This window comes from Myotis daubentonii, chromosome 11 (assembly GCF_963259705.1).
Source record: "Myotis daubentonii chromosome 11, mMyoDau2.1, whole genome shotgun sequence".
Classification (NCBI taxonomy): Eukaryota; Metazoa; Chordata; class Mammalia; order Chiroptera; family Vespertilionidae; genus Myotis; species Myotis daubentonii.
Genome location: NC_081850.1, coordinates 40,108,893 through 40,120,932, shown reverse-complemented (window position 1 = coordinate 40,120,932; position 12,040 = coordinate 40,108,893). Strand labels below are relative to the sequence as shown.

General features: G+C 33.7%; 1 protein-coding gene and 1 long non-coding RNA gene across 2 annotated transcripts in view; both read right to left on the bottom strand.

The window, feature by feature from the left end:
- Positions 1 to 464: 464 nt before the first annotated feature.
- The window catches only part of LOC132211993 (uncharacterized), a 113,800-nt gene continuing 102,224 nt past the window's right edge, over positions 465 to 12,040 (bottom strand). Inside the window, exon 2 of the long non-coding RNA XR_009447621.1 lies at positions 465 to 1,101. This is a non-coding gene — a long non-coding RNA (uncharacterized LOC132211993). The remainder of the gene's footprint in view (positions 1,102 to 12,040) is intronic.
- The window catches only part of C11H9orf85 (chromosome 11 C9orf85 homolog), a 50,405-nt gene continuing 38,829 nt past the window's right edge, over positions 465 to 12,040 (bottom strand). The window contains exons 3-4 of the mRNA XM_059656908.1: positions 2,237 to 2,350; positions 465 to 1,722 (exon numbers count right to left, since the gene is read on the bottom strand). Of these exons, the coding sequence (XP_059512891.1) occupies positions 1,569 to 1,722; positions 2,237 to 2,350 (268 nt within the window). The 3' untranslated portion in view covers positions 465 to 1,568. The remainder of the gene's footprint in view (positions 1,723 to 2,236; positions 2,351 to 12,040) is intronic.

Here is a 12,040-nt window from a genome sequence, read left to right as displayed (position 1 = left end):
ACATATCAAACTGACAGAAATTCAGCAATTTGATACCAAGTGTTGGAAACGAGGCAGAGTACTAGAACTCTTGACACACTGCTGTGGGGAAGGGAGATGGCAGTCCTTCTGGAAAGACAGCTGGCACTGGAGTATAGTAATACTAATGCCCTCGACAACTGCTAGATTCATGTATACAAAAATGTGTACCAAGAAGCCGAAACCGGTTTGGCTCAGTGGATAGAGCGTCGGCCTGCGGACTGAAAGGTCCCAGGTTCGATTCCGGTCAAGGGCATGTACCTGGATTGCGGGCACATCCCCAGTAGGAGATGTGCAGGAGGCAGCTGATCGATGTTCCTCTCTCATCGATGTTTCTGACTCTCTGTCTCTCTCCCTTCCTCTCTGTAAAAAATCAATAAAATATATTTTAAAAAAAAAATGTGTACCAAGAAATAAGACGTGTACCAAAAACACATATAACAATGTTCAAAGCAGTATTCTTTGTAATAGGGAAAAATTGAGATAACTCAAATGGCTCTCAACATTAGAGAGTATAAAATCATGGTACATAAATACAATAGAATAAAACAGAGACATCTAAATGAACTAGTAACAGCTTTTGCAACAACCTGAATCAATCTCACAAATTTCATATTAATAAAATAAAGAAGAGGTACAAAATAATGTGCATAAGTGTATTCAAAACTAATGCCTGCCACTTATTTTTAAATGGTTCAGCAAATAAAAAATATATATCCATATCCACCTATTCAGATACAAACAAAATGTACAAACTGTTAACAAATATGAACCTAGGTAGGATTATACAAAGGTTCATTGCATTATTTTGCTACTTTTCTTTAGGTTTGAGATTTTTCATAGTAAAAAGAAAAAAAGTTCAAAAATCAGATAAAGCTAATTTACATTGTTTAGGAGTAGTTCTTCATCTGTGTGATAGATGTATGAGTTTTCTTTATAAGTATTTACTAAATTATACATACATATTTTATGCAGTTTTCTGTATGTATACTTTATAAAAGAAAAAAGGTTAAAATGTGATGATAAAAATGCATTTAAAAAAACTGCTACATACTTGTTAAACATTATTATTTTAAAAATCAACTTTCTGCTTTATAAAGCAACCAAACATTAAGTTAGGGGGCTTTTGTTTATGGGTCATTTACTTGAGATAAATTTATCAAAAGGAACACACCTGAGGACCCATTTTTGAGGCTAGCAATAATGTCATCGGATTTTTTCTATGAGATAGTTCTTACAAAACCATCAATTCTGAATCTTGTTACTTTGATATTCTTCTATATAATTCCCATGAACTGCATTATGATACCCCAATGCTCACTGGGCAGATCTTCTAGCATATGCTACTTAGAAATTTATTGTAAGAAAAGTCTGCATAAGTTATATAATTGTTCAAATATTATACACAATTTATATTGTCCATGTATAAATGTTATCATTTTCTATAGGTTATTCTAAATTCTTTATTAGGATTTCACAGTATTTTTCTGTAAAACCCTCAAATAAAAAGTTGTTCAGAATTTCATGTTTTCACACTGACTTTTAATATATTAATCTATTTGATTGTCATCTTCTTCTGAGTCATCTAAATCAATATTAAAATCTAAGTCATCACTTTCTTCTTTATTTCTTCTGCAGCTTCTTCTACAATTGGAATGTGGATTATTTTCAATGTTTTCTGTCTTTTCTGTTTCTTTATTAAACCTAAAGATGGAAGGAAAAACCTCTTTATTTCCCAGGCTTTCACTATTTACTTGTGTGGATTGAAAATAACATTACGCTACATTTCCTGATTAACAGAAGCCTAATGAAATAAATAAAAAGAAAAAAATCCTTGAAGATTAAGTTACGACCCAACGAATTATATTATCATAATTCTTTAATGTCTTTTTCAATATATAGTTATTGACTGTTGTCAAAAAAGTAGACTCAAAGAAAATGTATGTTGTCCAGTAAAGAAAAGTAGTCACATAATAAAGAACTTTTTAATAATGAGTAATGAATATAAACCTCATGGATAAATATTTTAATTTCCTAAAAATATAAAGTTTCACTTCAATCTGTAATGATAAAGACTTTTTTCTATTAGGTAGAAAAAGTCTACATTAGTGTGATACACTGAAACTTAAGACCTTCAGAGCTAATGAACATTTCCTTAAATAAAATTCGCTTACTAATTACTAAAACAGTAAAACCCAAACATAAAAGAAATACTCACGGAGTAACAATGTCTTCTTTCTTTCCACATTTTGCGCAAACTTCAAGTTCACAGGCACATGGTCTACATATTATGTGATAAGAATCTTTCACTGTCTTTTGTAAACATTTAACACTAAAAGTAGAAAATGAAATCAAACATTAATTCTTACCTAAGATATATCTGATAAAATGAGGAAGTGAAGCTAAATGTCTAGATAAAAAGCCCCAAAATCAAAACTCCTAAATTCCAATCTCAGAAAAAGGAGACATATGTAAAACTTTAGACAATTAAAAAAATAATTCCAATCTCATGTATTTATCTTATATAACTTTACATTAAATAAAGCATTTCTAAATAACAGGTTACAGATCAACTCGAGATTTATCTGCTTTCAAAATGCCTTTAAAAATGTCATCTGCAAACAGTGACAATTTTACTTCTCCCTTTCCAACTTGGATGCCCTTTATTTCTTTTTCTTGCCTAATTACTCTGGCCAGAACTTACAATACTATCCTATATAATAAAGAGGTGATATGCAAATTGACCGTCATGCCCTCAACACAAGATGTCACCCCCATGTGGTCACAAGATGGCCACCACAAGATGGCCGGCAGGGGAGGACAGTTAGGAGCAACCAGACCAGCAGGGGAGGGCAGTTAGGGGTGACCAGGCCTGCAGGGGATGGCAGTTAGGGGCAACCAGGCTGGCAGGGGAGGGCAGTTAGGGGCAACCAGGCTGGCAGGGGATGGCAGTTAGGGGCAACCAGGCTGGCAGGGGAGGGCAGTTAGGGGTGACCAGGCTGGCAGGGGAGGGCAGTTGGGGGCAACTGGGCCAGCAGGGGAGGGCAGTTGGGCATCGATCAGGCTGCCAGGGGAGTGGTTAGGGAGTGATCAGGCTGGCAGGCAGAAGTGGTTAGGGGCTATCAGGCAGGCAGGCAGGTGAGTGGTTGGGAGGCAGAAGTCCTGGATTGTGAGAGGGATGGCCAACTGCAGTTACAAGACGACCACCACAAGATTGGGCCTAAACCAGCAGTTGGACATCCCCCAAGGGATTCCAGATTGGAGAGGTGCAGGCTGAGCTAAGGTACACCCCTCTCCCCCAGTGCATGAATTTCATGCACTGGGCCTCTAGTATTCAATAAAAGTGGTAAGAGTGGGCATTCTGTCTTATTCTGATTCTACAGGAAAAGCTTCCAGCTTTCCACTGTTGAATATGTCAGCTGTGTGCTGACATCTATTAAGATGATCATATGATTTTCATCTTTCATTCTGTTAATGTGGTGTATCACATTGATTGATTTGTAGATGATAAACTATCCTTGCATTCCTGGAACAAATTCCACTTGATTATGGTATGTGATCTTTTTATGTACTGTTGAATTTGATTTGCTAATAATCGGTTGAGGATTTTTGCTTATAAGGTATATCAATCAGGAATATTGGCCTGTAACTTTCTTTTCTTGTGGTATCCTTGTCTAGTTTTAGTATCAGTGATGCAGGCCTTATAAAATGGGTTTGGAAGTGTTCCTTCCTCTTCTATTTTTTGGGAGAGTTAAGAAGAGTTGGTATTAATTTTCTTAGAATGTTTGGTAGAAATCAACAGTGAAGCTGTCTGATCTTGTACTTTTGTTTGTTGGGAGTTTTTGATTATTGATTCAATCTCTTTTCTAGTAATCTATTCAGATTTTCTCTTCCTTAATGATTCAGTCTTGGCAGGTTGTATGTCTAGGAATTTATCTGTTTCTTCTAGGTAGTCAAATTTGTTGGTGTACAATTGTTCATAGTCTGTTGTGAATCTTTGTATTTTTGTGGTATCAGTTATAACATCTCTTTCATTTGGGATTTTATTTATTTGAGAATCCTCTCTTTCTAGCTAAAGATTTGTCAATTTTGTTTATGTTTTTAACTTATCAACTCATTAATGTTTTCTATTGTCTTTTTAGTTTCTATTTCATTTATTTCAGCTCTGATCTATGTTGATTCCTTCTTTCTCATTGCTTTGTACTTTTTTCTTCTTTCTCTAGTTCCTTGAGGTGTAAAGTTAGATTTTGTTTCTTGATCTAAGCAGTTATTGCTGTGAACGTCTCTCTTAGAACAGTTACTGTTACATCCCAAAGTTTTGGTATGTTCTATTTCCATTTTCACTTATCCCAGGCTATTTTTTTTTTTTAAATTTCTCTCAGATTTCTTCTTTGACCCATTGATTGTTTAATAGCATGTTGCTTATTCTCCACAAATTAGCAAATTTTCTGGTTTTCTTCTTGTAATTTGATTTCTAGTTTCACATCATTGTGGTTGCAAAAGATGCTTGATATAATTTAAATCTTAAATTTTTACCACTTGTTTTGAGGACTAACATATGATTTATCCTCAACAATATTCCATGTGCACTTGAGAATAATGTATATTCCATTGCTTTAGGATAGAATGTTCTGCATATCTATAATAATAAAAGCATAATATGCTAATTAGACCAGACAGCCGAATGACCTTCCAGATGAAGCTGGGGCTTTGAGGGCCAAGGCAAGCTGCCACGGCTGTGAGGGCTGAGCCCCTTGCACAAATTTTGTGCATCAGGCCTCTAGTATTTGTATAATATTGTTAAAATGCCCATACTACTTAAAGCAATATATAGATTCAATGCAATCCCTATCAAAATCTTGATGACATTTTTCACGGAGATAAAACAAATAATTCTGAAATTTATATGCACAAAAGACCCCATATAGCCAAATCAATATTGAGAAAAATGAACAAAGTTGGAGGCATCATGCTCCCTGATTTCAAACTATATTACAAAGCTATAATGATCAAAACAGTATGATATTGACATAAAAGAGGCATACAGATCAAAGAGAATAGAGAGCCCAGAAATAAACTCACTCAATTAATTTGCAATAAAGAAGTTAAAAATATATTAACAAACTCTTCAATAATTGCTGAGAAAACTGGACAGCCTCATACATAGGAAAAGAAAATGGACCACAATTATACATCATATCCCAAAACTCACTAAAAATGGATTAAAGACTTAAATGTGAGACCTGAAACCATAAGACTCCTAAACACACACACACACACACACACACACACACACACACACACACACAAAACATAGGCTGTAAGCAATGATTCTTTAAATTGGACACCAAAATTAAATGGGACAAAAAAACAAAAATAAGCAAGTGGGACTAAATCAAACTAAACAGCTCTGTACAACAAAGGAAACCATCAACAAAATGAAAAGGCAACCTACTGAATGGGGAAAATATAAGTAAAACATGTATCTGTAAGGGGTTAATATCCAAAATATATAAAGGTCTCACACAAATCAATAGCAAAAACAAACAATCTGATTAAAAAATGGGCAGAGAATCTGAATAGACATTTTTCCAAAAACAATTAACAGATGGTCATCATGTATATGAAAAGATGTTCAGCATCACTAATTCTCAGGAAAATGCAAATCAAAACCACATGAGATTACTCCTTCAAAAAGCTATTATCAAAAAGACTAGAAATAACAAGTGTTGGTAAGAATATAAAGAAAAGAGAACCCTTGTGCACTGTTGGTGGAAATGTAAATTGGTATAGCTAGTGCTATGGAAAAAGTATGGAGGTCCATCAAAAAATTAAAAAATAGAACTATCACATGACTCAATAATCCACTTCTGGATATTTATCTGAAGAAAATGAAATCACTAACTGAAATCAATAAAAACCTATTTTTAAAAATCCACTTTAAACATCAATATATAGTTAAAAAGAAAGTATAGTACCAGGACAATGAAGGGATAAATTTTCCAAAAACACACAATATTCCTGAACGTTTATGCATCCAACAACAGGCTGTTAAAATAAATGAGGGAAAGCTATGAAATAAAAAGAGAAATAGACAAGTTCATAATTATAACTAGGGACTTTATCATCTCTCTCTGTAACTAACTGGACAAATAGACAAAAAAAAAATCAGTAAGGATATAGAACACCTGGTTGACAGAAGACTATGAACCAAATTGACATTTATAGAACCCTCCACCCAACAAGGGCAATATGTTCTTTTCAAGTACACATGAAACATTCTCTAAGATAGATCATATCTGAGCCATAAAACCAACCTCAATAACTTTAAAAAAAACAAAAAGCTGTAAACTTACAGGAAATATGTTCTCTTACCACAGTGAAATTGACTGGAAACCAGTAACAGAAAAATATATGGAAAATGCCCAAATATCTATAAATTAGAACACTTCTAAAGAATCAAAGAGGAAGTCGCAGGAAAATTAGAAAATATTTTGACTGAAGGACAATGAAAACACATAATCAAAATTTGTAGAAAAAAGCTAAAAAAGTTCTTGGGAAATATATATAATCACGTGTTTATATTAAAACAAGAAAAATGATCTAAACTTATACCTTAAGAAAATAGAAAAAGACAAATAAATTAAACTAAAAGCAAACAGAAAACAATGAAATTGAAAACAGAAAAACATAGAAAATTAGTAACACCAAAACCAGGCTCACTGAAAAGATTAATATAATTTATAAACACATAACCAGACTGATCAGGACAAAAAAAGGAGAAGAAACAAATTACCAATATCAGGAATTGAAGAAAGGACAGCATTATAGATCCAACAGATATTGAAAGAATAATAATAAAATTTTACTGACAACTCTATGCCCATAAATCCAACAACATCATTGAAATGTACAAATTTGGGAAAGAGATGTTATCAAAACTTGCTTAAGAAGAAATACTTAATCTAAAAATTCCTCTATCCATTAAAGAAAAATTTAATCATAGTTAAAAACTCTCCAACAAGTAAAATTACAGGCCCAAATGGCTTCATTGATGAATTCTACCAAACATTTAAGAAATAATACTAATTTTTTCAAAAACCTTCCAAAAAACAAAATAGGAAGAAACAGTTCCCAACTTATTTGATGAGGCCCTAATAGCAAAACAAACAAAAATTACAGATTAGTATTTCTAATACAATAAACATAGATGTAAAAATCTATGACAAAATGTGAGCAAATCAAATCTAGCAAAATATAAAAAGGATACATATAATGACTAAGTGGGGTTTACCCAGGGCATGCAAGACTAACTCAATATTAATATCAATAAATGTAATTCACCAAATCAGTGTTCTAAGGAAGACAAACCGTATGATAATCTCAATAGATGCAGAAAAAGCATTTGACAAAATTTAATAACCATTCATAATAAAAAGCCTCAGTAAACAATGAATTGGAGGAAAATTCTTCAACCTCATAAAGAGCATTTACAAAGAATCTACAACCAATATCATGCTTAATGATAAAAGACTGAATACCTTCCCCATAAAATCAGGAGCAAGGCAAGAGTATCTGCCCTCATCACTCCCAGACAGCACAAGGTCAAATGAAATAAAAGCCATACAGATTGGAAAGCAAGAAGTAAAACTGTGTTCATATAGAAAATCCCAAAGAATCTATTTTTAAATGTATTAGAAATAAAATGTGAGTTTATTAAAGTCACAATATCTAGGGTCAGTAAAGAAAAATAAACTGTATTTCTACATTGTAGCAATGACCAATGATTTCCTGTAAAAATTGACTAGCTGATTCTAAAAGTTATTTTTTTTTTTTAAAAAAAGCTAAGAAATTATAATAGTCAAAACCACTTTCAAAAAGAAAAAAAGGGCCGTAACCAGTTTTGCTCAGTGGATAGAGCGTCAGCATGCAGACTGAAAGGTCCCGGGTTCGATTCTGGTCAAGGACATGTGTACCTTGGTTGCAGGCACATCTCCAGTAGGAAGTGTGCAGGAGGCAACTGATCGATGTTTCTAACTCTCTATCTCTCTCCCTTCCTCTCTGTAAAAAATCAATAAAATATATTTTTTTTAAAAAAGAAAAAAAGGTTGGAAGATTCTCCTGACTGGATTTCAAGACTTACCATAAAGCCTCAGTAATCAAGATAGTGTGGTTGGTGACAGACACACAGATTAATGAGATAGAATGAAATCCAAAAATAAACCCATACATATGTCAACTGATTTCCAACACAGGACAAAGGGATTTCAAGGAAGAAAGGGTAGCTTTTTCAACAAATGATGTTGGAATAATTGAAGAGCCATAAAATTAACAGGAAATGAGTTATAAACCCAAATATAAAAGCAGAAAATATTTGCAAAACACATATCTGATAAAAATATTTATACTCAGAATATAAAAAACTTTCAAAACTCAGTAATAATTAAACAAAACAACTCAGAAAACACATTAGCTAATGAACAGAAAGAACTACCCCAAAGAAGAAATAGAGATGCCAAATGAGCACGTGAAAAGGTGCTTAGCACCAGTGGTCATCAGAGATATGCAAATTTTAATCACAATGAGATGCAGCTTAGGACTAAAATATCAGGAACTCTCAAACTATTGATGGGAATGTAAATGGTATAGCCACTCTGGAAAAGTTAGACAGTTCAATATAAAAACACCCTTAACATACAATCCAGCAATTTCACTGCTACATATTTACCCCCCAAAAATGAAAACATATGTTCACACAAAACCTGTACATAAATGTTTATGGCAATGTAATTCATAACCACTAACCTAAATGTCCGTCAACTGGTGAATGGATAACAATTGGTGGTCCAATCAGTGGAAAAATAAGTTTGGATTAGGAAAATTTTCAGTGTTGTATTGTTTTTTTGCTTTAATTTTTTTTAAGTTTTAAAATAATTTTAAAGAAAATCTATTTTGGCTAGGTTCATCTCAGGATTTAAGAAAACTACAATGTTTTCATTTATCTATGTTGTTTCACACCAGGGACTTCATAGGTAAACCAACCCTTAAGTATCCAAATAGCTAATTCAGGGATAAAACTATTTACAGAATTGTCAAAGTTAAATTTACATGTAAAATAGGCGTAAAAATGGAATCTCCTGTTTTGAAATCTGAAGTCAAAAGATAACAGATTCTACATTCTCTAGCCCCAAAACAACACTGGCTCAATCACCTGCACAGCTTATTCAAATGCAGATTAATGGCTACACCCATTATTTACATAATCAGAATCTTGGGAATGGGTCCCAATCTGTCAGTTAACCTCTTTAAGACATTCTTATGCACATGGCCACTTCTAACCCCTGACTGGATCAAAGAAATACTTTCTTGATGTGGAGGCTTTCCAGTGTTCCCACTACTGGCTGAGACTGTAATGGCCAATTTGGAGAAGAGAAGAATTCTATTGCTGAAATAAATTATTCTATTTTCAAATTTAAATTCATTCTGAAAACCGGTTAGGTTATATTAAGCTAGTATTTCTATGACTATAAATATACCTATTTATAAGGAGATACACACATATTTTTTAACTGACATGTTTCCTCATGTTTGTGAAAATGTAAATTACATACATTTTTAGATGTTTACCACCTTCCCAGTTTCTGTCACAGAAGTGGGACCTTGGTTTGTCTTCTCTTTCAAAACTCTTAATCCATGCTTAACATCCTCACTGGAAGTATAGTGAGAGAAGGTCTGAAAGTAATTGAGTTTCTGGATTTTTTTTTTTTTAATCACAATAGTATATTTGCCTTGCCATAGAATCTTGATCTTAATAATTAAATGGTTTAGATATTATTTTAATGATACATGATATGAATTCCAAATTGTCATAAAACTCCTGAAACATCTTCAAAATAACTGTAAATTATTTACTCTTGAGAGTGTGTTTTTCATATAAAATACATAGTAAGGAAAGACATTAAAATCACCTAATGTAAGTTTTAAATAATTTTCATTAAAAATTAGCTATATTTTGAAAATTTTGTGAGTACATTGCAAAAAGAACTTCAGATGTTAAAATAATGATGGTTTTGCCTTCTTTTCATTTCTCCATAGCATACAATTCCTAAGAATAATCAAACGATCTTGACCATTCATATACCACAAGTAATTATTTTAATAAAAACTGTGGTCAAATAAAAACACAGGTCATTTTTATAAAACGTGTTTACTAGCAAAGGAGACAGTAATATACTTTTTTAGAATGTTATTTTAAAAGTAAAAAGACATTTACCTTTTTACATGAAAAACACACAAAAAAGTAATTAAAAGTTAAAAAATGTTCATTACATATTTGTGGATGAAAATCAGAGACAAAATTTGAAGTTTTCACTTGTCTCACTAATATTTTTGTTTTGAAAGTTACTTTTCATAGAAAAGTTATTAATATTAATACTTTATGGGCATATGTTATTTATACTTATATTATTTACTAAATAATTATTTTTAAATGTCTTATTCATATCTAATATAAATACTAATATACATAAAACCCATATAGGTATATAAACCAAGCTCTGGGGTCCTCAGTCATTTTTAAGAATATAAAATGGTCCTGAGAACCAGTGATATCTATATATATAAAAGCCTAATATGCAAAGTGTCCCCTGGGGCAGGAGTTAGGCCAACTGGGCTCACTATGACATGCACTGACCACCAGGGGGCAGCGCGGAATGAAGGAAGGCCCTAGCCAGCAGCCAACAGCTGGGGAAGGTGAGGCCTCAGCCAGCAGCCACTACGGACCCTACCTGTGCACAAACTTTGTGGACTGGGCCTTTAGTACACAATAAATAGCGATGGGGAAAAGAACTGATCTTATATTTCTAGTACTTACTAGAAATAAAAGGCTTACTTTACTCTGCCACAACTTTTATGGTACTGCCTCCAGTTCCTGGTTATATTATTACACTTTAACCTTTATCATAATTAAACTCCACTTATATACTCTCACATATTCGATGACTAAGTACTTTCGTAAACAGTGAGCTGTGCTACTCCACCCTTAGTGTGCAAATAATAGAAACCTAACATTGACAGAGTTCCACAACATATTTCCTCCAAGGGCTCTAAGTAATCTGTGCTAACAGAGAAAGATTCTGAAACTATACTAAAGAATTACATCATATGCTACTTAGAAAATGTTTTTAAGAAAACAATATCCCCAAATTCCAATAACCTTGAGTAGAAGTTACAATTCACTTTCCTGTGTCCCAAACTGAGGTGTTTGAAAATAAGTAGAAAGATCAAACCAACTTTTCTATTTATTGATTTGAGAGAGAAAGGGAGAGGGAGACACAGAGAGAGGAATATCAATGTGAGAGGGAAACATCAATCAGTTGCCTCCTGTACAGACCCGACTGGAGACCAAAATCACAACCTGAGCATGTGCCCTGACGGGGAAGGAACCAGCGACCTTTCGGTGCACAGGCCACTCAACCACACTGGCCAGCGCCGGACCAACTTTTCTTGTTGCAGTAGTAGATTTGATTAGAATAATTCTTAAGAGTACATAATAATTCACCTCTGACCAAGAGTAGTTTAGGAAAACAGAGAAAATCAAAATCATTACATTTTAGGACAGGCAATTTTAAATTAAACCTTGCTGTATCAATCAATATTAATGTCAAAAAGTAGGCTTCAGCCCTGACTGGTTTGGTTCAGTGGATAGAGCATCGGCCTGCGGACTGAAGGGTCCCAGGTTCGATTCTGGTCAAGGGCATGTACCTTGGTTGCGGGCACAACCCCAGTTGGGGGGGGGTGTGCAGGAGGCAGCTGATCGATGTTTCTCTCTCATCAATGTTTCTAGCTCTCTATCCCTCTTCCTTCCACTCTGTAAAAAACAAATAAAATATTAAAAAAAAAAAAAAGTAGGCTTCAGCCCTGACTGGTTTGGTTCAGTGGATAGAGCGTCGGTCGACGGACTGAAGGGTCCCAGGTTTGATTCCAGTCAATGGCATGTACCTTGGTTGCAGGCACAACCCCA